Source organism: Ursus americanus, chromosome 10, assembly GCF_024610735.1.
Source record: "Ursus americanus isolate L20-20 chromosome 10, mUrsAme1.1.p, whole genome shotgun sequence".
NCBI lineage: Eukaryota > Metazoa > Chordata > Mammalia > Carnivora > Ursidae > Ursus > Ursus americanus.
The window spans coordinates 69,643,478-69,669,737 of record NC_142136.1 but is presented as its reverse complement, the minus strand read 5'-3'; the positions used below and the strand labels follow the sequence as shown (position 1 = coordinate 69,669,737).

Sequence of the window (26,260 nt, the reverse complement as noted above, 5' to 3'; positions counted from 1 at the left end):
TGACTTTCACTTCTAATATTTATTTTAGTCAAATTTGTTGACAATAGACTGGATATAGGGGCCACCGTAGGTACAGAAACACCCACTGGGAGGCTAGTGCCATGATCCAGTTGAAGTATGATGGCAGCTTGGACCAGGATACTTACAGCAGAAGAGTAGGAGATGGTCAGATTATCGATCTATTTTTAAGGTAGAGCAAACAAGATTTGCCACTGATCATATGTGAGGTTATGGTTCATTACATTATTTGCAAAGAACTGTGGCCCCTTTCAGTGTAAGTGCAGGCTTTTCGTAAACATCAGATGTAATCACTAGTTGTGGGACACCTACCATTTCCTTCCCTGGAGTGGTAGCATATTTGGAAATCTGGGTATGTGGTGCAAAATAAAAGTTATGTGGAATCATTGGTTGGAGGCCATGGGGCGATCTAGAGTGAGCATTGCTAACAATGTTATGTAGTGATAGACGCACACACGTAAATGGCCAGGGTCTTATCATCAATGGGAAAAAGAGAGGGAAAATGGTAAAGTGGTTGTGACGGTCAGCTTTCTTCCACTCTTATATTGTAAAGATAATAACGGAAAGCAGCCCCCTTAAAATCCTGTGCTTCTTCAGAGTTCCAAAGCAAAAGAAAAGCTCAAGTGTATGCCAGAGCAGATTCTCCATCATGCTGGGCAATGTCTGAGCCATTGGGCCTGAGGACTACAGTTCTTCAAAGGTTTTAAATACCCTCCAGATGTTAGAGCAACAGCTGTGTTGTTGCTTATTAGCAGGGTCTCTGTATCCTGAAGTTCTTCAACTTAACTAGAGTAAATCCACTCAACCTTTAACGTATTTATTCAACATTTAGTGGTACTTTCTGTGTGTCCCTGGCACTGGGCTAAGTGAAAAGGATACAGTTGTATCTTTACAGGCAGATGCGGTCACTGCTCTCGTGAAGCCGGTGACCTACTAGGAAGACAGACATTTAACAGATGGGATAACTATTTGATTGCCTTGGTGAGAAATGCTACAAAGGAAGAGTAGAGGTTTCTCTAAGAACCTTAAGCTGTTTGAGGGCTGGGAAACCAGTCTTAACCAAAGGTAAGAAGCCGTATGCTGAAATCAGTGACACATTTCTCTCTTTTCTGCGGTGGTCCCAGTCTGTTCTTGGGGAGAGTGCCGCTTCCCCACAGTAGAATAAGGAGGATTAGGGCACTGGAATGGATGCTAGCTCAGTCACAGACACCACTCCAGTGTCCATATTCTTTCATCCCTTTTTTATAATGGCAGCTACATTGTGGGTTCAGGTCTATGTCCACTGTGATCAGCCTTCTCATCTAATATGGGTCAAATAAACAGGTGCACGTTGGGGCTTTGCCAACTACTTCCCATTTCTGTATCTGATTCTACCCATCAGTTACCCAATCATGTCCAAACTATTTATCCAGCTAGTAAAGATCGTTTTGAATTTCACCGCTCTTAGGAGAGTTGTCACTTCTTCTGTATGTAATGCAGAAACTTAAGAAGGATGCCTTTCTTGTAGTCATCTTGCTCACTGACTTAACAGAAAAAGAAATAATAAAGTTACTGCCAAAGACTAACAGACTAGGAAAAAAAGATTGTCCTACGTAAGTAGCAACCTTCCTACTTGGGTATTACACAGAAATGTCGTTTTTATGGCTCTCTTTTTACAAGTCTCTAAGAATAGTACATATGTCATTTGTTTCTTTTTTACTATTATTCCTTTAATATTCTACATCCTGGGTATTACATCAAAGGTGTTTCAGAGCATCTATTGTCTATATGCGGGTGATCGTAACCCCCTATCATTTCCAGTTCAAGATTTCTGTTTTGTATTTTCCCTTTTCAGTGCAGTCTCACCACATTAAATCTCTAGATGGATTGTGTTTGGTAAAAGCTACGCATATTTTCCTGGCGATCGCCTTTGCTATAATCCAGTGCGAGAGCTCCAGCTCATATTGTAGATGCATGGGAAAAGGAGGGGCATAGATGGTGGAACCAAAATAAACAGATGGTTGCCTTGACAATCTGTAAGAGCCTCTTTCATGAGCATTTTTCATGGTTTTCTTTTGAAACAAACAGACAGGGATACAGTTTTTATCTCATCGACTCCTGCAAATGGCCCCATGGCTCACAAACTGCACAAAATACGATAATGCCTCTGCCAGGAAGCCACCTTTATCTGGTTCGACTCCTTTGAGGTCCCATCCCGCATCGCCCAGGAAATGTCTCTGGGACCTGCTGTCCAGGCAGATTGCTTGTGTTGTGGGTGTGAAGGCCCGTGAGGCACAGCAGGGTAGGGGGAAGACAGATAGGAACAATTATTACCACATGAAGCAGAATGTCATTAGCAAGAGCAAGTGTACAAAATGACATGATGTCGCAGAGAGGAGAAAATTCCCTCTAAATGGGAGGGTCAGGCAGAGGAAGGCAGGTGGCCGGACCCGGACAGGGGAGTCAAGTCTGAGCAGGAGGCTTGAGCCTGACAAGGGTGATTGGGGGCGGGAGATGGGTAAGGAAGTCCAGCGTTAAGGAAGGCAAACAGAAATTGTAAAATTGAACATTTCAACACCGACTTACACACATGGTTTCTGCTTTGTCAGTTTAAAGTTATTTGCGCATTGGTTTGTAAATGTACGTTAAAAAAAAAAAAAAACTACAGTAGAGGCTCTTGTTCCAAGTTCTGAAAATATTTATTTCATAAATGTGTTTGAATTTCCTTTTATATTTTCATATGCTCAGATCCCTTATCTAGATTAAAACAGAACACAGACTGGCAGTTGTGTAGAGCTTACAGATACAAACTGCACGCACTCAACAAGTGCAATACGGTTCGTGAAGTACAGCGGCTGAGGGCAGAAGCTTTGGAGTCAGAGCTGGGTGGAAGAGCCCCCTCTATGAGTCCCTAGCTTTAGGTTCACGGGACAGGTTAGGCTGTGCAATCTTCGAGCCTCGGTTTTCTTGTCTGCAAAATGTAGATGATACCAGGGCTTATCTCACATTGTTTTGTGAGGGTTACAGGAGTGGTTGAATGCAAGCCTGAGGCATAGTACCTGGCATCTGTTAATGATCAGGGAAGATTCATTGTTAGTAAAAAAAAAAAAAAAAAAATTTAAAAGCCAGACTTTAAAAACCATAAAAATGAATGAAAAACATACATTTTTCCAGTTTTTATAAGACTTTGTTATAATATACAGTAACAATATTTTTCAAAAGTTTTCACATTTATTTTTAATTTTAAGGGTAGTGTACGATTGTTATAAAAATTGGAACAATACGGTTAAACAAAAATCTTGAGTTAAAAATAAAAAAATAAAAATAAAAAAATTTTAAAATTAAAAAAATTAGTTATTGCTCCAAAACATAGAGCGTTTGTAAGGTTCTCTCTTAAGATATATACCAACAGACCTTCTAACTTTTCTAAATGCTCATTCCTGTTCCAGTGCAAGAAAATATGGAAAGAATTAAAGCCATCTCAAACTTTTTAAAATATTGAGAACCAAAACCTCCCAGATTTCATCAGCTTGTGAGATCATGCCCTCCTTTTATGCCAATTACAGTAGTCTAAACCCCCATTCTGTATGCCTTCAAGAAGTTCAGTCTTTTTTTCAGATTTTCAGACGCTTTGGAGACTCCTTAGAAAATTTTATGGTGGAGGGTACCTCCCTCCCTAGCCCTGGGGCTCCAGTTTATCTCCCTCAAAGTAAGTTTCACTGAGCATTTTTCCACTTCTAAAGGCCCCAAGGGAAGAAGCTGTCATTTCCTGGCCCCAGCCCAGGGCCCCATTCTGATTTCTTCAGTGACCTCTTCTAAGGACATTTTGTCTGTAGAAGGGATCACTTCCTGCAAGGGAAATCTCATTCCTACCAGGTGGCTCTCAAAAGACAAAAAACAGGCCCTAGATTTTGGTATCTAATTCTCATTCCCAACTAGAAGGAACCAGGGCTCATGGAGGGGATGGCTGGTCCCAGATCTAAAACAGGAAATATCCAAGATGAGCCTAGGACACAGAAAGCAGGGAAAGTAGCGTTATGTCAAAAGGACACAGAGGCTAACAAGAAGGTGCTGCCATTGGCCAGGAATGAAATAAACTGAGCATCTAAAAAGGATAATAAATGCAATTGACTAAGACACATTGTGTGCATTAACATAAAAACATGTTTATGATGATATTTTGAAAAGTGGGAGAAAGCAAACAACCTCATTGGGTACCATTGCAACACCATGTCTTCCTTCAGAAAATTGGCGCTTGAAAGGATTCAGCATTGATCCCATCTTTCCTGTAATAAACTGTATTGTGGGGAACTGAAGTCCCCCTAGTCGATGATGAAAATTTTTTTTCTTATGTAAAAATTCCAGCTAATAAATGCAGAAGGATGATGCAATCAGAACATCCTATTGTAAATCCCAGTGAAATAATCGATTCAAGTAATAGTAACAGATGAAACCATCAGATGAAGGGCTAATGGGGAACTTTACAGAGGAGGAGGTGAGGCTATCACATCTGATCCACTATAACGTCACTAAAAATGGGCCAGCCAGCCATTGTGTGCTTCCCAAGGGGATGTAATGGTATGCGCACAACATCACAGCAGAGGTATTGGTGCCCAAGTAAATTAAACCTGAATCTCACGCAACCACAGGAATATTTCATTTCAGGGATCTAGGAACAAGTGAAGTGGCATTACGAAGGAAGCAAAGAGGCAAAGCCAGAATGTGGGACATTCTTCAAGCCAGCCAACCCAGTTTCTGAGCAAGTCAATGGTGGGGGCGGAGAAGGGGATGGTGGGGATGGGCACTGATGTTGACAAATGAGGTCTAAGAGACGAAACCCAATGCTGTATGTGGACCTAGTTTGAGTCCTGACTCAAGAAAACCAACTGTAAAATAATTTGAGAAACCAGGAAAATTTTGTTACAAAGTCGTCATTAGATGCCAAAGATATATTGTCAGTTTTGTTTGGTGTTTTAATGGCTTGTGATATATAAAAATGTACATAATTTTTAGCAATGCATAATAAAGCGTGTAGGGATTTGCTTCAAAATACTGTAACTAAGAAAATCAGGGACACATGAAAATAAAGTGACAAAATCTCCATAATTGCTGAATCTGGGTGGTGGATGCATGAAAAAAAAAAAAAAGGACAAAAGGGGCATAAAGGAAATGTGCCAAAAACTTGACCACTGTTGAAACTAGAAATGGGTATATGAAGGTCCTTTGTATTTATCCCTCTATTTTTGAGTAGGTTTCAAGCTTTTTAACTTATGAGGAAAGAGACAATGCACAACTCTTGGACATTGATGCGTCTCTCAAAATCTGGGTTATTTGCACTGAGATCTTGCCACATGTGTGATCTCAGCAACACCGCATAGGATGGGCTGGGCCCTCCCAGTCCTGTGCCCTTACTGCCTTCTCCGTTAAGAAGGGAAGCTGGAGGGCACTTGATATAATGAGCACTGGGTGTTATATGTAACTGAAGATCACTAAATTCTACCCCTGAAACTAATAAAAAAGAAACTTCAGGCAGCTTACAAAAAGAACTTAAAAAGCCCTAGGATTCCAACGGGCAAAGACTACAGATGCGTAATTCACAAAAGAGGAAATGCAAATTGCTAATAAACAAGTAACTCTGCCAAAGAAATGCAAATTAAAAAGTACTGGGGTTTTAAATATCTCCTATTAGTAAATATCAAAAATAATAAGCTGTTGAATAAGAAAAGGTGGGGTGGGAGCTGAATCTTGGCTTTCTTGTGCAGCCTTCTGAAACCCACCCATGTCTCCCGTGGGCCTACTGGGTGAGCAAGCACTCTCGTGCATCATCCACGAACAAGAGGTAATTTTCTACTACGGTGCAACCTGTATTCTAACTGAGAAAGAAACACTTTCCTAAGGTGCAGAAAGACAATTGTGCCAAAGAAAGCATGCTTTACATTACTGCAGGGTAATGTACATTTCGGTGGCTCTTCTTAGCACCTCTCCCATCCTGCGGGCTCCTTCTACAGCAGGGGCTTTGCTCTACCTCGACTTGATCAGATACCTCTTGGGCAAGGACTGTCTGTCTCCAGGTAGAATGCAAGCTACCACTTTTTTTTTTTAATTTCTAATTGTGGTTAAAATACACATGACATTAAATTTACCATTTTAACCATTTAAATGGATAGTTCAGGGGCATTCCGTACATTCGCATTATGTGCAACCAATCTCTAGGATTCTTTTTATCTTGCAAATACCCCCCTAGTCCCTAGCAACCACCATTCTACTTTCTGTCTCTACGGATTTGACTGCTCTGGGTACCTCGTAGAAGTGGAATCATATGGTCTCTTTGTCTTTCTGTGACTGGCTTATTTCGCTTAAAGGGTTCATCCGCCTAGTAGTACGTGTCAGAATGACCCTCCTTTTTAAGGCTGAGTAATATTCCACTGTATGGAGAGACCCTCTTGTCCGTTCAACAGTCAGTGGACATGTGGGTTGTTCCCACCTTTGGGCTACTGTGAACAGTGCTGCTGTGAGCATGCGTGCTCCGAGCCACTGCTGCTTACAATATAAAGCTCTTTTCCCAAGGTTTCCAAAGTCCCAGGAACAGCTCTCAGGCCGGGTTTCAGCTCGAGGTGGCGTGAGCTTCTCTTCCTCTGGGAGGTGTGCCCAGACTCCCTGCTACCGAGAGCAAGCCCGTGTGAGAGGGAGGTAGCCTTGTGCCTCTGCCATGACCGAGCCTGGGCTGTGCTCACGCCTTCCACCAGGACACTTAATTTTCAAACAATAAAAAAAAAATTAATTAATTAATTAAAAAAAAAACCCACGTGCTGGAAAGAGGATTTAAAAAGTGGAAATTTATTCCCTTACTCCTATTTCCCATTCCCCAAGGGTAGGATGTTCTTATTTGAACAATGTGCATTTTCCCAGAATCTTTCTTCTGGACATACACTAACGTATCTATGTGTATAGCTTGGCTTTGTGTTTTATAAAAGTTTATTTCCTCACTCAACAATGTTTCCATACAGTGGGAAGGTGTTGGATATCTAGATGTTTCCCATTTTTATGCTGTTACAAACAGTGCTAAGTGGAATATTCTTATGCATATACGCTTGCATATTTACATGAGTATTATTGTAGGATAGATTTACATTTAAAATTTTGATAGGAATTTAATTCAAATACATACATACAATTTTGGTGGGTACAACCATGTTGCCTTCCTAAAGAATTGTGCTAAGTTACCTGCTAGCTTTTTTTTTTTTTTTTTTTTTTTTTGGAGTATAGTTGTTACACAAGTGTTTACTGGTTAGCTTTGAAGAAAGGTTTGAGCTTATTTTTTCAAGTTTAGGGCACACATTTCATTCTGTTCGTATTTGATTACCAAATATCCTTGTCCTCTCTCCAAGCAAATTAAAATAGCCTGTGGTCCTTAATTGAAACCTCCTTGGAAGATCTCAAGTTAGTAAAATTACCTAATTTTTACAACTATTGCCTCATTGTAGTCTTAGGCACATTTAGTGGGCAAAGATGTAATTGTATATTTCTGCAGGTGGTACATGGCAGGATTTCTCCTTTGAGTTACCAGGAAATATAAAGTTAACCTCGTAAACATGTGCATCTTTTACTTTTAATATCAAATAAATATATTTTTAAATACCACATCTTTTTTGGAAAAAAAAAAACTTTTGCCTCCATCCCCTTCTCTTTCTGATTTTTAACTGTTTGAAAAATAGTACTAATTGCCTAGAAAGATCAAGTCCTCTAAAGCTTTTATGCTAATATGCCCAGGAGAAAGATCTGCCCCAAACCCCAATTTTAATTACTTAAGCCACTTGGATGGTTTGTGCATGTCAGCCTGAGCAAGCGATTCCACAATTATATCTCAATTACAAAGATACCATCAAATAAGGCAAATTTGTTCCTGGCACACCAGTTCGAAAACGAGCCATTGGTGGTCCCCAGCAACGACCAGTACCCAGAGGAGGAGTCACAGGGAAAGACCATAGACTTCACGCCTGTAGACATTTGTACTTCTCAGGAACGTAGAAAGCCAGGCTTTCAGCAGAGCCGAGTCCCTCCGGGCTCCTTCCGTAGGGCTCAGCCCAGGGTACCCCTGGAAGATCAAGCTCTTCTTTTGTGTTGCCTGCGTCCTCTCCAGGCGTGTCTGCGGCGCGCAGAGGCGCATCCGCACTCGGGGGAGGGTGGGAGCGGCCGCGGCTCCGGGGAAGGGCGGGCTGCTGGCGTCCTAGGGATCTGGCCCTGGGAAATGCTCGATTGTTATGCGACTATTGATTTGCCTCCCTCTGAGGCTTCCAGTGGCAAAGTGACCCTCCCTGCCGCCTGTCCCTCCCTTCCTGGCTCCCGCCCTGCCCCTCCCCGCCGCAGGATCCTAACGCGGCCGCGCTGCGCTCCTCCTCCCGTTCCTCCGGCTCTGGATTCCTCAAGTTATTAGGAGAAATAAGGTAGCTGAGGGGACCACATGGAAGTTGTGACAGCTCCCGGCGGCGCACCCCTCTCGCCTGAGCCATTACCTCGCCTTAGGAATTTCCCGCTGACACGTTGAATGAAGGAGGGCCCCTTGCCAGCCAGCCTGCCGGGATGGGCCACTGCTGCTGCAAGCCTTATAACTGCCTTCAGTGCCTGGACAAGACGGTACTTTGCCTTCCCTCTCCCTCCTCTCCCCCGCTCCTTTGAAAGAGCAGAGAGAAAGCCTGAGCCAGCCACCTCTCTCTCTCTCTGTCTCCCCTCGCATGTGTGTGCGCTTTGTTGGTGAGCCCGAGGCTGCCCTTACTGGTTCCTGGGTGCTGAATTGTGAGTGCCGCTCACAGAAACATTTGGTCTCACCTACTCTGCAGTGCCTTACATAATTCTCTATTCTTACAGTCTCAAATGCAGCTGTTGCATTTGCCCGAAACAGCAGGGCTCCGCTCAAACATCTTGAAACCCAGACTGCCAAGAAATCCTTGGAATATTCCTAATGCATTTTAATGTACCTGTGAAATCTAAGGCGTTCCGGTGGGGAATTTAGATTAGCTAGACAGACATGCTTTTCTCTTGGCTAACGGCTAACTTTGAAAGTTTACCACTTTTTTTTTTTTTTTTTTTTTTTTTTTTTACAAACAGCATCCATCCTTGTAATTTATATTCTTAAGGTCAGAGAGGAATGCACCAGTAAGGTTGTCCTCGCTGTACTTCTTTGCGTCATAGGGGTGAATAACATAGAGGTGAAACCTTAAGCAGCCCCAGAGTCCGAGGGTGTGTTCAGGTATTCCCTGGAAGGAAAATTCACAGCCAGGGACCTGAGAATAGAGCAGGAGCAAGTGAGAACTGTATGACAATTCCAACACAAAGCCTTTCTTTGCTTTTGACATTTGCCTGTGAACTTACAGAGAGGTTGGGGGATGCTGTTAATTTCACTACTTGAAATATGTTGGCAAGAAATCCCGTCTCTGTGATTTTTTTTTTCCTCACATACATTTGGATTTCTCCAAGATGCATGAAATGGGATTTAATAAGGGGTTGAAATTGTCTCTTCTCTACCCACATGGGCATCGGCTATATAGATAGCTTGAGGTATAGTGTGTGACCAGGTGAAGGAAAATAAATCGCTTCATATAAAACTCATTACAAGGAGGTCGCTTGGGAACATCTTCATTATCAGTTCTGTTTATGAACTTTGACCTAGGAAAATTACACTGATATTTTAAAAGTTATCTGGTACTTTTGTTCCAATAGGAGTAACTATTTCAGTGGGTTTTGCTTTTACTACCATGAGTATGACCTAAAATATTTATATACACATTTATGAGCTTTTAACAAATAGAAATAAAAGACATTTGCACTCAATTATCTGCAAATTCAATATTGAAGCGATTAAGCCCTTTTTCAAGAGAAGTGGTCACAAAGAGTTGTGGAAGGAAGCTTTGTCAAGGAAGTTTTAATAAAAGGGAAGGAGTTGCTGCATGTACAGGAATATTATAATGTCCGTATTCTTAAGTCATGGTACAGAAGTTTTAGAAATAGAAGCTGTAATCCACCGGCCTTCTTTGAGAAAATATAGTTTAAGGCGAACCCATCCTCCTTTTTTGTTTCAAATCAAGTTCTTGAAAATAATCATCCCTGTGTCATTCTTTAATTTGGAGATTTTGGAAGACAATTAAATAGTATGTCTTCTCTTCCGCAGTGTGATGTTTAAGTAACTTTTTAATGTTTCAACTTTGAAACTTCAAACTTAATACAAATTATTCTTTCCTGATGAGAACTTAAAAACTGCATCTGTCAACTTTCTCATTGTGTGTACACCACGTGTCTTGACTTTCCTTTGCCGTAGTTCAGAGTAGTATCCCCATGGGAGGTTTAAAACTATATATTCATAGGTGCTCATTTTAGGAATTGAGGATTTTCTTTTTTAAAATTAAAAAAAGTGGTGGTTTTATTTAGCCGACTACTTTTAATTAAGGATACCTTCACAGGCAGTATGCCAAAATCATTTGTTTATTCAGTGGTTACCTGTTGGACCAGGCGTTGGATGCTGGGGGTATTATGGGGTTCCACTCCAGTCTCCAGCTTCTTTAAATCCCCTGGTAAAATCCATCAGTCAGTTAATCAGCTCTAACAGTCCCAGCATCAGCATTTCAAAGAGGCCTGATGAAATTGTTATGAATCTTGCTTCAATTTAGACCAGCCTAATAAACCTTAAAAAAGAAGAAGCATTTCCTCAGAACTTTATATGGGTACAAAATAAAAAACTTAATTTTGAGAACTCAATTTTGAAATGTTAAAACAGTTTTAATTATGGTGCAGCTTAACAATGTTCTGAAAAGAGTCCTAGGACAATTAAAAATACTTTTAGGTAATAGTTTCAGAGATGGGGCTAAGAAATATAAACCCGAAGATGTTTCTTTAGCATTCATTTACTGGGAGAAACTATAGAATCTTGCCTAGAGTATAAAATAAACAAAAATGTGTTAAATGAACAAATGGTTTTTTAAGGCTGATTGTGCTTTATGTATCTTCAGCTTTTCAAAAAAACCTATTCATTGACAATATTTATTGCTGGTTTACAGTATTGACAAGATTTATTACCCACGTATTATGGGGGCTACCAAAGAATTCTCAGAAGGGCACAACCTGCCCTGTGGAGTTTACCAGTTATTCGGTGGGTTGTACTTCCATCTTTCCCAAAGCTGGGTAGACAAATATAACACGTGGAGCAATTAACACGTTAGTACAAGACTGGCGTATAATGAAGTGAAAGTCATGTGGTACTGACCATACCTGTTTCAGGAATCTAGTGAAAGGAGAGATCCATGCTGGACTCTTAGGCAAGGTTTCTTGGAAAAAATGGAACATGAACTGCATTTTGAGGAATGGGGTGGAGTTTTAATGAACTGTGTGAGGAACAGGAATGTAATTCTAAGCAAGAAGTGCATGAGTAAAGGTACTTCAGCCCAGTTTGATGAAAGATGAGAATAAACACAGTGGGAAACCCAAGCACATAGGGAGTGTCGGGAAATATTTTCCAGGCTGAAAGCCAGAACCAAGTTTTTTAACTTGACTTATAAGCAGTAGAAATCCATCTTGGGATTTTGAACGGAGAGGCAATCTGTAGACAGACTCATTCTATAGGTATTTTGAAAGGAAAGGTGTGACCTGGGAAGGCCGTGGGGACACCCAGGTGGATTTCAAAGTCGGTTCACCCGTGGACTCAGCTGGTCCGGGATCCAGCCAGCACCTCAGCACACACGGAATCTCCTCACACTTAACCTTCCAGAGCTGATCATTCTTAGGAGCACTGAGTTCTTGAGAGAAATAAACTCGAGGAAAACTAGAGCGCCAACTCGTTTTTTCACAGTAAGAAGTGTAACTGACAAGCGAACACGTGGTAGCAAGTCTGATAGAGTCAAAAGTCCAGCTTCGAAAGAGGCTTTCATGAGAATGGAATCGGAGCCAGCAAGTGATGGTCGTTAGGCATTCAGTGGTCTCAGAACCTACATGTCCGTGTCCCATCACCCCTCCGGCCGGAAACCTGCTGGAGAAGGCTACATGATTGTCACCTGCCTTGGTGACTGCCTCTTCTAAGCTCCTTTTGCTCCCTCTGCTACAAGTCACCTTGTCTTGGTGGCTTAGGTACTGTCCTATCCCCTTGGGGGTTATTTTGCATATCTCCACCCTAACCTTATAAGTGTTGATTATAATCTCAAAGATTGGTCTTATTTACCTTTTATCTAACTTATTGGTAGCGGTGGGGGTTGGGAGAAGGCACCTCACTGTTCTTCCCAGGCATCTGGTACCTGACAGCAATAAATATGGGAACGTGATAAGGTAAAATCCAGGAAGGTCTAGAAACTTCTATAGTGATACATAAATGGATTAAAAATCATGGCCCTGGCTAATTTCTTTTCTTTTGCCTACTCTGAGATCCAGAATTTCCCAGCTTTACTTCTTTGGATTCACATTCCTTCACCTTGGGCCCCAGAAGACTCTGTCCTTTCTGGTTGTTCATTAGTAATCCGGGTGGGGTATGGCATTGCCTTATTAAGTACGTTGTCTTAGGAAGCTAGATGTTTTGTAATCACCAATACACAGGAGAAAGGCTAGAATGATGCACCGTAACTTTAGTCTTTCTGATTTCTTTTAAAACAAGATGTGGTTTTACTCATTTTTCACAAAGTAGACACTGACATGTAATTAAGAATATTAAATGTGAGTGATACTTTCCCTTGACCAGTCTATATTAAATTTTATTGCAGAGTAGAAAAGCAGATACAAAAACACAGTGCCTTGTGTTAATTATACGTGAAAAAAATAATACTTATTGACTAAGTCAAAGCAGGGCATCAGTGCTGCCTTAAAGCCATAATAACTGAAATGAAAAACAAAAGGTCAGTCCACCTCCCAAAGGAATTTTCCACAGAGCTATATTATGAATCTGGCCAATCTTCCCAGTATTAATATTGAAAATGAATGCAGCGTTCACAAAAGGTGGTATGAAAACAATACTGAAGACTTACATGTTCTGTTGATGTCACCTTGTGGCTCGTTCATTTTGAAATACAAAAGAAAATATTTCCCTATTAAAACAAAGTTCTGCCATGTAGAATTAAATCGTAACCTGAACTCAGGGAACTATGGGTGAAAAGCAATATTGTTTCTGGGAAGAATGACACACTCCTTAACCTCTTTGTAATTTCATGGGTATGTACGTCACTTTGAATTTCAGAAATTCACAATAAAAAGGATCTGGAAGTTTCTTCAAATAGCAGAATTCTATAGATTTCTTATTTAATTCCCTACATGGTTTTTTTGTTTAGCCTGTGAAAAAGTGGCCCAGCTTGCATAGTTGAATTGGTTTTATCTGCATTGACTCCAGGGCAAGCTAAAAAAAATAGGAAAAATGAGAAATTCGTTGGGAGTCTGTGGGCTTGCATGTGTATATTTTTTAGTGTGTGTGTGTGTGTATCCCTCTTTTTAAAAGAAAACCTAGTGGGGAAGAGACAGCTGATCAAAACACTAAGAACTGCAGTGAATTTTATGAAATTGTCATCAGTCGCCTGGTAGCTGATCAGGACTCCTTCAGGGAGAATCACAGACCAGAGGCAGGAACATGGCGAGAAAAAGAAGAGGACCCAAATGATAGGGTGACACAGGTTCCCAGAAATAGCCTCCAGCGCTGTTTTGTGTCATGGTCCTCCTGGCTTTCGCCGGGGGCAGGGGTGGGGAGGGGCTCCCCCATTCCTCCTGTGTGGTCATCCTCTGGTCTCAGGAACTCTCCGGAGACAGCCCCGTCTGCTTGAGTTCTAGCTCATTGTTTCATAATTGCATCTTCACTGACGGACTCTCCGGGAGACTCTCCAGCTCCTTGAAGGCGGAACTGTCCTGCCTGGTTATGCCTGCCTGGCACATAGTAGGCACGGAGTAAATCGGTGCTGTTTTGTATGAGTTCCCTATTTCTGGATTGATTAGTTGGGGCGAAAGCACCTCCCCTTCCCCCAACGCTCAGCTTTAATAAGCAGCAGAATGTTCCGTTGGTTTCTGATTCAAGGAGGAGCTTAGGTGGCGGGGCCCCAGTGTCGAATCGCGTGGGCCATGCTAACAAGGAGTGGCGCTTTCACTTCCTGTTAGCACCAAGTTCACACGGGTGGCATGAGCCACCTGAACAGATAACTCCCATTGACCAAGCACGTTAAACTAACAGACTGTGGCAGGCTGGCCTGGGGCTTGGCCACACACCCAGTTACTTGAAGCTAGTGGGGTGAGGGGCAGGTTGTATGCTTTGCCAGGCTGGTGTCGCTGGGAAGGATGAAAGGCAGCGTTCCCTCCGGAGTCTGGGAGCACCTCAGCACAGAGCGCCATATGTGACCAGAAATGTAGGCTTCTCTGGAGCAGACTTGCGATGGTATGTTCTGGGCTAGAGGTAGAGGGGGAGAGTTGGATGTTTTATGGGGATAGCTCATCTCAGATTCCATCTGTGAATACAGCGAACCACGCTAAAAAGGATAGAGAACTCAGTGTGCAGAAGAGAGGTGCGTGACCAAATAAAAGGTGGCTAAGAAGACACAGCTGTTGGTATGGGGCTTAGATGAATGTTTCCCAAGGGTCCATTTCCAGTTAAGCCTGTCACAGAGTAAACAGTAACTGTAGAGGAATGGCCTTTTAGACTTGGTGATTTCTGGACTGTATCACCCGGATAGTTTGGATGGTTAATACTGAGTTCTATTTTTAGGCCTTTGGAGTGAAAGCAGGAGCTCATGTGCTTGGCACCAGTTAGGAATTTTCCACTCATTCCCCATGTAGGGAAGCACTGATCTCACACTGGGCCGTCGGAGGAGACTTTGCTCATATTTCAGTCATCCCACCATGTCATCACTGAGCTGGACTGGCTTAGGTTGGAGAGCAAAGGGGAATAGTGGCATGAGATCCTTTCAAAGAGAGTCTTTGGGGTGGCCTTTCTCCTGGGTGTTCAACAGAACCTATGAGCCTTGCAAGATCACTGCTGGAATCTGTTGAGCTGTGATGGATGGAAGGGTAACTTTGAGGCAGGTGGAGAGAATGGAAAGTTTCTTGAGGTTCCCTTCTTGCCTTAAGGAAGGGAGTTCCTTAAGTTGTTGACTCACTCCATCGCAGGGCAGCACTATGTCATTCTGCAGGAAACAAAAAGTAACTCCACCGATGCAGAAAATTCATAAATTACAAGAGTTGAAATCATTTCAAAAACAAGCACTTAAGAAGGAAGGACTGTCGCCAAGCCGCACAGGCTGGCCTGAGCGAGTGGCGCTGGGCTGAGCCAGCATCTGCAAGAGGAAGGTATTAGCAGGCCACCAGAAGGGGTTAGGGATAGCTGATGGGGAAAGCCGAACAGCTACCCCATCAGAAGTTACAGCCCCAGGTGGGCTATACTAGACATGTCCTGACACGCGACCAACAATTCAACACCATGGAGACGTGCAGCAGTTCCAGTGGTAGGAAGGGTGTGAATACAGCCAAGGAATTTTTTTTTAATTGCGAAAGTAGTCAGGAGCGGACACTGACTCTCTCAAAGTTAGGTGTGAAAACTCTGTGCCCATATCCCATCTGAGGATCCGGGCAATTTGGATCTTGATGCTGTGTCTCTATACACATGGGTCGGAGGGGGCCCTCTCAGTGTGTTAGTGCTTGGCGAAGAGTGTGGACTCTGGCTCCACTGTTTCCTAGCCAGTCATGCAGGGGCTGGTTGCTTGGCCATGGAGCCCCAGCTGCATCCTCCACACAGGGAAACAGAACCCAGGACCCACCTGACAGCATTTGGAGGACGAAGTGAGGTAAAGGGCTTACCCAGCGCTGTGCCTGGTGTAGGTAAAGTGTCGGGAAGGTTCACACTAATATTAGTGTAGTAATTAGCCAGACCTAGCCAGACCTTACCAGAGTTTAGTAGTTCGCCCTGACGTACGTCTTCAGGTTCGTTGCTAATCTTTGGTACCTGATCGATCCTTCCTTAGTATGCCACTTGACGACCGCAGTTTGAAACTGGCTGGTATTACAGGCTATGTTTGCAAAAGGTTGGTGATGCCGCTGGAGTTGGGTTATTTTCCTTCCATCTTCGCCCTCACTGCCTCCCAAAATGGAGAGCGTGCAGGGTCTGTAGCCTCACCTGTCCCATGCCTATTTCTCCTTCCATCTCTCTTCTCTTCGCATCTGCTCCCTTTCTTTTCTTGCTTCTTATATTCTCTCAGTGTGATTTTCCTAAAGCAAAGACGGGTGGGGCCGGCCTGGCTGGCAGTATCAGCGTGAGCTTTGCACCAAAGTGATTCAAGTCCGAAGGCCACCCGCAATCTCTGCCATCATCAGCGCTGTCTCCACTGAGGCCTGTCCTCCTTACTGGACCTCTAAGCCCCTTCCCCGAATGTCTTATTCTCCTGTGGCTGGAGAGTGTAGAGTGATCTATTGTAATTCGGGAGATCGCTGGGCAGGACACTGTGAACATCCACCCAGGGCTGCTTTCCCGGGAAAGGGGGTGGCTACCGTTGGGAGCTGAGGGAAGTGTTGGCTTGCATTAGAAATCAGAGTTGGTTTGTTGTATTTAAGTTCTGGTTGTTCACTGCCTAACCTTATCTAAGTCTTTCTATCTGTCGGCACTGTGAATACTTTAATAATGCTATTTTGGGACTGGTAAGTACAGTGCAGTTAACCCTTGAAGAACACAGGCATTAGGGGCACTGACCCCCTGCACAGCCAAAAGTCTGTGTATAACTTTTGACTCCCCCAAAACTTAACTAGTAGTAACCCACTGTTGACTGGAAACTTACCGATAATGGTTGATTAACACACATTTTGTATGTGTATTAGATACTATATTCTTAAAATAAACTAGGGAAAAGAAAATATTATTTAAAAAATCACGAGGAAGGGGCGCCTGGGTGGCTCAGTCGGTTGAGTGTCCAACTCTTGATTTCTGCTCAGGTCGTGATCTCAGGATCATGCGATCGAGCCCTGCCTTGGGCTCCGCACACAGAGGGGAGTCTGCTTAAAGATTCTCTCCCTCCCCCGTGCCCTTCCACCCCCCTTGCATGCATGCATCTCTCTCTCAAATAAATAAGTACATCTTTAAAAAATGGTTAAAAATAAATAAATGAAAATAAAAATCTCAAGGAAGAGAAAATACATGTCAGTAGTACTGTACTCTATTTATCAGAAAAAATGCGAGTGGAAATGGACCCACACAGTTCAAACCCATGTTGTTCAAAGGGTCAGCTTTATTTCTGATCTCTTCCTGTGCTTAGGAACTGAGGATTAAAAATTATTCTTTTTTTAAAAGATTTTATTTTTTTAAGTAATCTCTACACCCAGATGGGGCTCAAACTCATAACCCCAAGCTCTAGAGTCACATGCTCTACTGCCTGAGACATCTAGGCATCCCAAAAAATTATTCTTGATAGTAGAAACAAGTTAATTTTTTCACTAGTTGAGGATTATTTCAGGTATAGAGAAGATTAGCATGGCCCCCGAGAAAGGATGACATGCAAATCCGTGACACATTCCGTATTTGGGAAAAAAAAAAAAAGAAGAGGATTATTTCAGGGTAAATACTGAAATTTACCCTTTCTGGAATACTAGATTTTCTTAGTTTGTAGTAACAAGTTGAATGTCAGCTGGCCACATTATACTATGTTAGAACAAGCTTAGAAAATCCCTGTGATCTGATTAGAACTCTTTCCCTGTTAACCAGACTTAAACTTAGACTAGCATCAGGGCAGAGCCAAGAAGGTATTTTTGTTTGTTTGTTTTTTTGTTTGAGAGAGAGAGAGAGAGCATGACTTGGGGGAGGAGCAAAAGGGAGAGGGACAAGCAGACTCAGCGCTGAGAGCGGAGCCCCACACAGGGCTTGATCCCAGGACCCTGAGATGGTGACCTGAGCCAAAACCAAGAGTCGGATGCTTAACCAACTGAGCCACCCAGGCTCCCCAAGAAGGTATTTTAAAAAGCAAAACAAAACAAAAAACAGAGCATAAGAACACGCCAATTCTAAACGCATTTAGATCCTATAGATACAGGATGTATCCATAGGATGTTATCCAGTTGCAAATGAAATGAAAGGAAAACAACAGAGTTATAATAACAACTAACATTTATATTAGAGCTTGCTAAGTGTCAGGCAACCTTCTAACTACTTTGCACGTATGAATTTCTTCAGCCAGCACAATGACCCTGTGTGGTGGGCATGACATAGAGGCAATATTGCTGAGTGACTAGGAAGATATCTGCTCTCAGGTGTGACTGCTGGCCTTCAAACTCATGAAAGGCAAAGATACTATGGGCTGGGATGGAAGGAGTGAGGCTTTATGAATAAAACGGGGGTTCTCTGTCCCTCAAAGGATATTGTATTGCTACTTTATTCTTTAAAAAGAGCTAAGAATGGTTGATGCCTGTGACTAAAACAGTTCTCAGTTTATTATGCAAATTGAGTTTTACTTGGGTATTATGAAATTACGGCATTGCATAGCAAACACCGTTTGGATGACCTGAGACGGTCCATCCCATCGACGGAGTAGCACTCGTGTTACCCAGATCTCCACGGAGCAGCCACAGACACAAGACTGTGCCGGCTGCTGATTTCCCCTGGACACGGGTTCTTCGGAGGCGCTGTAATCAGAACCAAAGGAGGTTAGGAAAGAAAGAACATTCACAAGACCCTGATGATACTCTTGCTAGATATCTGGTGCACATTTTATTTCATTTTATTTTTTTTTTAAAGATTTTATTTATTTATTTGACAGAGATAGAGACAGCCAGCGAGAGAGGAAACGCAAGCAGAGGGAGTGGGAGAGGAAGAAGCAGGCTCCCAGCGGAGGAGCCTGATGTGGGGCTTGATCCCAGAACCCCGGGATCACGCCCTGAGCCAAAGGCAGACGCTTAACCGCTGCGCCACCCAGGCGCCCCTCTGGTGCACATTTTAGCTTCACTTCCCTTGTGGGAAATGTTTGCTCTGGGAGCACGTTCTGTAGAAGGAGGAGACTTCCCTACATTTTTGGTGTCTCTCACGTGAGGAGGATTTATATAGCACACCTTTCCTCGTTATTATTAGTAACAATGAAAGCATAACACATGTCACTATTTCTGGTGACTCCGTAACCCAGATGGCAAATCCAGCGTATCTTCAGGTACTCCTGTTCTGTGTCAGGGAAGACATATGATCTGAAAGCACCTTAGCAGTCATTTAAGTACAAATGGCGTCCTTCGCACTGAAGAGCATCTCAAGAGGGGCTTTTCCTCTTGCTCCTTCTAGTGATGCAGTGTAACAAAATACTTGGAAACCTTAAATGTTGGTGTTGGTCTCCTTACAAAGAAAAACGTTTCATGTGAAGTTTTCTGTTCAGTATTTGTTAGGTAGCCGACCATGTATGTGTGGACAAACGGGTACGTGTAAAGGGACAGTTGGTAAAATAAGCATTTGCCCCTTCAGAGAAAGATGGCATGGATGTCTTCATGGTCAAAAATCTCCTACTATCAATAATGATTAACAGCGTATAATATGACCTACCAGGGGATTGCCGGGAAGGGCACAGGCACGCAAAGAAATATTTGTAGGACGATGTCTACAAGAGAATGAAACAGAGAAAGGCACAAGCAGGGGTGTTATTATTATATTGCAAGCTTTGCGATTTGAATGTGATACAAATGAATGAGTCAGACTCTGCTTTGTGATTTTTTTCTATGCTTATATAATGAGAAAATTATCTCCTTAAGGGCTAGAGTTATAAATATTTGCTTAATATGATTCATTAATTAAACATGTGAAAGTGCTTACCTAGCATAAAACTAGGGGACTCTCGGTATCCGTTTTGTTTTTGCAGAGTGAAAGTGCCCTTGTGAAAGAAAAAGAGCTGTCAATCGAACTTGCAAACATCAGGGATGAAGTTGGTAAGTAGGGCATTGACAATGAGGAACATAAAGACTGTCTTTTCCTGCTACCTATGAATGTGTGTAACAAAAGCAATTATGTCTCATGTAATCAGCCAGGGCAAGGCTGCCTGGAAAAAATGAACCATCTTCCCCAGCCCGGTGGTGGGTTGTTGAAGCCTTGCAGGGAGCCGTAATTTTTACATCTCTGTGGTTATAAAGACAGCTTCATAACAGCTCGCGGTGGAACTAATCTGGCCTCGACTCCGCTCTTTGCAGATGGCAGCATACATCCGTCTGCGTGGTGTGCTGTGACCAGCACCCCTCCGTCTAGGTCCCCCTGGGGCAGGCAGAGCTCCAAAGGAAGCAGCACAGCTTTGCTGGGTACCATGAGGTGCTCTCTGCAATCTATCTCTGGAGATATTCCAAGGCGTCCTGCTACCGGATAGCTTGCCATGAAACACGCTGTAATACAGAAGGAGATCAGGGACGTAAGCCTGGATGGATTAAACATGCTAAGGTTCACGTCAAAACTTCTAATCTTTGGCTAGCTCGTGGTATAGCTCACTCTGAACCCTAAGAGACCTTGCAGATGATAGGACGATCCCCAGACCGGGGGGTGTCCGGGAGATGGATGGGCTTTCACCTCCAAGCCAAAGATCAGACCAAGTATTTTCCATGTTCCAATTTCTTTTTTTTTTTTTAAGATCGTATTTATTTATTTGACAGAGAGAGAGAGCACAAGTAGGCAGGGCGGCAGGCAGAGGGAGAGGGAGAAGCAGGATCCCCGCCGAGCAGGGAGCCCGATGCGGGACTCCATCCCAGGACCCTGGGATCATGACCTGAGCCAAAGGCAGACGCTTAACGTGCTGAGCCTCCCAGGCGCCCCTCCATGTTCCAGTTTCTTGATGCCATTTGTCTCTTGGGGATCTGTTCCTCTGTTCCCCAGGAATCGGTCAGCAGGGGTAAAATTCGCATGGCCTTTTCCCCGTGGCCTGCTCTCTTCTCTTTCCAGAGACCACTTCACCTCCATCCTGTGTGGTCGTGCAGGCAGCCCGCCAACCAAAGGTGTGGCTCCGTTTGCGAGTGAAGGGACTTGAACAGTCCCAGCCATCCTCGGCAGGTGGCACCGCACCTTTTCCTTCAGGCCAGCCATGCAAATAGGCCTTGAATCTAAGACCAGACTTCTCTGGGGAACGTGGGCCCGAGGATGTGCCCTGGACCACATAGTGATATCTGAACACCGTTTCCCCTCTTCCCCACCCCCGGTCTATTTTTTCCCTTTTTTAAAATTGAGCATTTTTTCTTCACTGTGAGTTTTGTGACTTCTTTTGTCTTTGAGGCAGGTCAACAATGGGCTTTTCTCCCCTCTAGGGAGAGCAGTAAAAAACCGTTCCTCCTTCCCAGCCTCGCTTGTGTGTGATCCCGAGCAGCGAGAGACCGCGCAGCTGCAGGGACCCCCGCCCCTGGCCATCCCCTGGCCAGGAGCGCCAGTGCCTGAGCCCGGATGTAGGTTTCCTGAGGGAGGCCTGCCATGAGCAGCAATGGCAGAGTTTGTGAGAGGGACTCCTGGGAAGCCAAGGGCCACGAGTGGACATGTTTCTCGAAATGGATGAGTTTTTAGATTGTTCTGAGACTTAGTGGTTCTGAGCGTGGGCTTTGCAGGCCAAAGACCCAAGTTCAGGTAGAGCAAGTTGGCTAACCTCTGTCCCTCAGGTTCCCCTTCCTAAAAAGGAAAGTCGATGAAAGAGGATAATGCTGATAAAGCAGCGTGGAAAGGAGATTCTCCTATTAAGTGTGTAGCACCTTGAATCTGAAAATAGAGGACAAAATCTTCCATTGTTGCCTGAATTCCTCCCCCGAGGGATGTCTGCACCCCCATGGATAAGCTCTGGATCTGGGGTGTGCACGCTGACCCAACCAGATAAGGTGTTCCAAATCCAGGGCTGCTTCCCTCTGTCCTTTCCCGAAGCTTCTGAAGGCAGCAGGAACCACACAAGGGTTTGTATTGTAAACCACTGAGTTTTTGTATTTAAGTCTTATTTGATGTCTGCATTAGTGCTAAGAATAGAACCAGAAGTCATCTGCCAAATGAATCAACTCCGGGGTGAGGTGGGGGTGCAGAAGGCCTTGGCAGCACAGGGCCTGGGCCATTCCACCCAGCCCTCAGCCCAGCGGATGCCTTAGCAGCAACTTCCTGAGCCACTGCAGAGCCTGCACTTGTGGGAGAAGATGGACAGTGCGGTGTGGGGATCTACTGTTAACGCTAGAGTCCGCGAGTTCTCAGATCCTGGCCAGCAAGGAACACCCCCGAAGGGGAAAGAGCATTAAGCTTACAAAGCCGACTTTGGAATGATCATCTAGAGAGAGAGATGGGCAATCCTAGCTCCTTACCAATCCTAGCAGCCCTACCCTTATTTAGACCCCTGTCAGCAGAGTCAGATGGGGGCCACTGGAGTGGGTCCTGAGGGGTCATAAGGGGCAGTGGCGGGGAGAGGCTGGGGGGAGTGGGAATTTCCACATGTTGTGAATTCAGACATGAAAGAGGAAGACACTGCAAACAGAATGGTTCAAGAGCACTTATGCAGATCCCGGAACAGGGCTGGCCTGTGCCCCAAACCTAAAAATTACTGCTCAAACTTGTCATATGTGAACCTGAATCCCACCAGTATCTCCTCATAAGTACACATCAGTTGTTTACATCCTTTCTGGGTATAAATACAATCGAAGGCTTTTAGTATCCAGAATCAGTTTAACTGGAGGCTTTCTCAGCCCTAGTGCTTATTAGAATCACCTGCAATGCTGTTTAAAATAATGGTTCCCAAGACCTCTAGGGCAACAAAATCAAAACATTTGAGATTGGGGCCTAGGCTTTTTTTTTTTTTTTTTTTAATTCCCAGATGTTTATGAAGTACAGTGAAATTTGAGAACCAATGAACTACATTGAAGGAATGGGGTTTTTTATTTGGGTCAGGGACAAGGGAGGGGGGGCAGTAGGGAATTTGGGGTAGTCCTGGGAGGGTGGGGTCCCCCAGCAGAGGGCTTTGGGCAGCAGGAGAGCCTAAGGAGAGAAGCCCAGGTGGGAGGGGAAGGGTATAGGAAGGAAAGATGCAGAGGACAAATTTCACTGGCTCTGAAATTATACACTGAGTTGGCCTGGCTCCCAGAAAAAGGAAAGGAATATCCTCCCCCTTTTTTCACCTTGGCCTGTCAGGCGAGGGCTGTCAGTCTCTGAGTCCCCTCCCGGCTAGGTTAGATGGGCTTTCGGGAACCAACCACAGAAATTAATCCCCTCGTGTGTTTGCTGACACACTTCACATTTACAGTACATCCCCAATCGTGACATGTCTGGTGGAGCTACGACAGAATCTTCTAGAAGGTGTATGTTTTGAATAGTGCCCCATCAGAGATTTTGACGTGAGTTATCCCACACTGAAGGAGAATCCTGGTTAGAATAGTTTTTAAGTAGAATTTGCTGGCAGTTGATTTACAAGTAAACTTTGAGAACATCTAAGGAGTGATGTTTTCTGACATCAGGTACGTGGGAGATTTTTCTACACGAACAACCAAGCCTCCGATACCAGCGAGGTGCCCAACAACTGAATTCAGTTCTAGCACTAACTGTCCAGAGTTAGGGCCGCCCCACAGGCTAAGGACTCACCCCACTTCAGATGCCAGTCACATGCTCCGGGGGCCACTTCTACTTCTAAACAGCTGGCTTCAAATCCAGGGGTTCCCACAACCCCCTTCTCAGGTCCCGTAATTCATCAGAATGACTTAGAGAACTCAGAAAAACACTTGACTTACATGTATTAGAAAGGATGCAACTCAGGAACAGCCAAATGTAAGACTTGCATAGGACGAGTATTTGGGTCTCGGGGCTAGGGGTCCAGGAGTTTTGCATGTCCTTTCCAGATGGGTTACCCTGCCAGCTCTTTAATGTGTTCACCAACCTGCAAGCTCTTGAGATCCTCTGTTCAAGGGTGTTTATAACCCAACCTCCAGCTTCCCCTCTCCCTGGTGGTCAGGGAGTGGGGCGGAAAGTTCTAAGTCTCACATCACCTTGTCTTCCCTGACCAGCCCCATGTGTCGGGGCCCTAACCTTAGTCACCTTATTAGCGTAAGCTCAGGTGTGGTTAGAAGGACTCATGATGAATAACAAAAGATACTCTTCTCACTCTAGAAATTCAAAGGCTTTTAGGAGCTCTGCTAGGAACCGGGGAGGAGGCCAGTGTATTATTACAGCGCACCTAGCCAAGGTACCAGCCAGCTATGGAGAATGCTTCATTCATTTAACAGGCTCCTGAGCACTTTGTATAGGGCAGTGCAGAGTCGTAGCATTTCAGAGCTGGTGCTGGTCCAGACCTTAATGACTGTGGCCCATTCACCACATTTGAAAGATCAGTAAATTGGGGCTTGGTCAAAGATCTTGGTTAAAACTGGAACATCTGCAAGAAACACCCAGAAGAAAAACTTCGCTCACCTTAATCTCAGTCCATTCATTCATTCATTCATTCATTCAACAAATATTTATTGAGCACCTAGTATGTATGAGGCACAGGCTAGGCAGGGTCACCATGGATGGGGGGGTCGTTTGTACCCTGCAACGGGGCATCCCTCGTAGTGGAGAATGACATGCATCCCCATTGCAGCCACTCAGCAAGCCCTGTGCCCGGGGAATGGGGCTGCTGCCACCCAGAGGAAGGAGCGCTTTTTTCTGATTTGCACAAAGGCAGCATGTGGGCTTGCTGTATACGGGTCAATGGTGACTGAGACTCACTCATGTCCTCAAGGAGCTTACAGTCACAGCTTCATGGAGGAGGGGCTGTCTGAGATGGACTTTGCAGGATGACTAAGATTTGGATAGATGCCTATAGGAAGGGAAAGGGCACAATTATTGAGCACCTACTGATGCCTGCTGCCCCAGTGACTGTGCTCTGGACCACCAGCTGCCAGGACCATTTCCAGGCCTTGCCCAGTCTGCACACCTATCGAGAGAACAAGTCTACTTGTTTCCTCTCTCCATGTATCGGAAAAAAACTTTCCACAGTTATCGTTTAATAGTTATAAAACACCTAGTCATGCTGATAAACTACAATAAGCTATTCCTCCCCTTGGAGCACTTAGATTTTCCCCGGTTTTTTGCTATTATTTGCAGTGTTATGCAAATTACTTTTTTCCTCATGTCATTTTCTTGGGAAGATACTCTCAAAGTGTGGACGAATTGTTTTGATAGAATTTCACGTTTGTTCTAAACTCATCTGTATGTGAAAGATCCTTGATATTTATTCTCTAAATCAAGATGAAAGATTGTGGTGGATTTAACCTCAGTGTAGCTAGGGTTGCCTTATAAAGAGGACATTCCATCAATATTTCTCTCTCCCCTCTCCCTCCCACCTTTCCCTCCTCTCTCCCCCTCCCCCACCTTTCTCTCTCTCTCTATCACACACACACACACACACACACCCCTGAGAAGAAACACAGAATACCCAGTTATGTACCAGGGTGCAGTTTGGGATGGAGCATTTTGCGGTCTAGGAGTCGAGTCCCTGTGGAGTGGCTAAAATTGCTATCTGTGTTATTTTGTATCTCCTGTGGGTGTGGATACAAGAATTTCAGGTCATCCTCCTCTTGAAAGCTTCTCATCCTTAAGTCACCCTTCAGGGACGATGGCTCTTACCTTGTGTTTGGAGTTGACCTTAATTGGGTCTGTCCTTGGAAGAGCCAAGCTATAGTGATTGTGGGATGAAGGGCATTTTAGATCTCCAGGGGACCGGGATCCAGCACCACATCCAGGAGACGAGGAGCAAAGAGGCTAGAAATAGATGTAATATTTGATTTTTTAATCACGTTTTTTTTTTAATTCCCAGAAAATGTAGTTCTTAAAATATAAGCCTCGATTTTTAGATAGAGTGGTGTTCTCCAAATTTGGAAGTCAAATAATGAATAATTGAAGGGTCATGCTTATATTTGTAAATGCTGAAATAGATTTATAAGCTGTTCTGCTTAGATACAGATTATTTTCTTTTGAGATCTTATGCTTCAAGTTGTTGACCACCATCGGGTGGATATTTATGGTCCTCTTTCCAGAAAAGCTGCCTTATTAGGAAACCTGAACCTTCAAAAAAGTATGAATTATTTAAAAACATATGTATGAATTAGATGAGCTCCACCAGATATAAAAAACATATGCCATGCATAGCTGGCTTTAAACTGAGCCTTCTGGCTCACACTCCCAGGTGCACTGATGCTCTCTCAGCCAGTCCGGAAGTCCTGCAAGTTCAAGGTGGACCAGCACTAACACCACTGCACACCTTCCCCCAGATTCCTGCCCTGGGTCTGCTCAAAGCTGTGACTGTCTGATTTGATGTGAAGTTGCCTCTCCTCTTCCAAGCCCTTGATCATC

General features: G+C 44.0%; 1 protein-coding gene and 1 pseudogene across 3 annotated transcripts in view; both read left to right on the top strand.

Moving 5' to 3' along the window:
- Window positions 1–26,260, top strand: part of MTUS2 (microtubule associated scaffold protein 2) — a 555,967-nt gene that overhangs the window by 473,725 nt on the left and 55,982 nt on the right. For 2 of the 3 annotated variants that reach the window (XM_045797034.2, XM_045797033.2), the window contains exon 9: window positions 19,809–19,875. In XM_045797034.2, coding sequence (XP_045652990.2) covers window positions 19,809–19,875 — 67 coding nt within the window. Of the gene's footprint in view, window positions 1–8,325; window positions 8,632–19,808; window positions 19,876–26,260 lie in introns of those variants that run through there. The other variant, XM_045797032.2, reaches the window with a different exon arrangement.
- Window positions 17,411–17,504, top strand: LOC123792024 (U6 spliceosomal RNA; annotated as a pseudogene).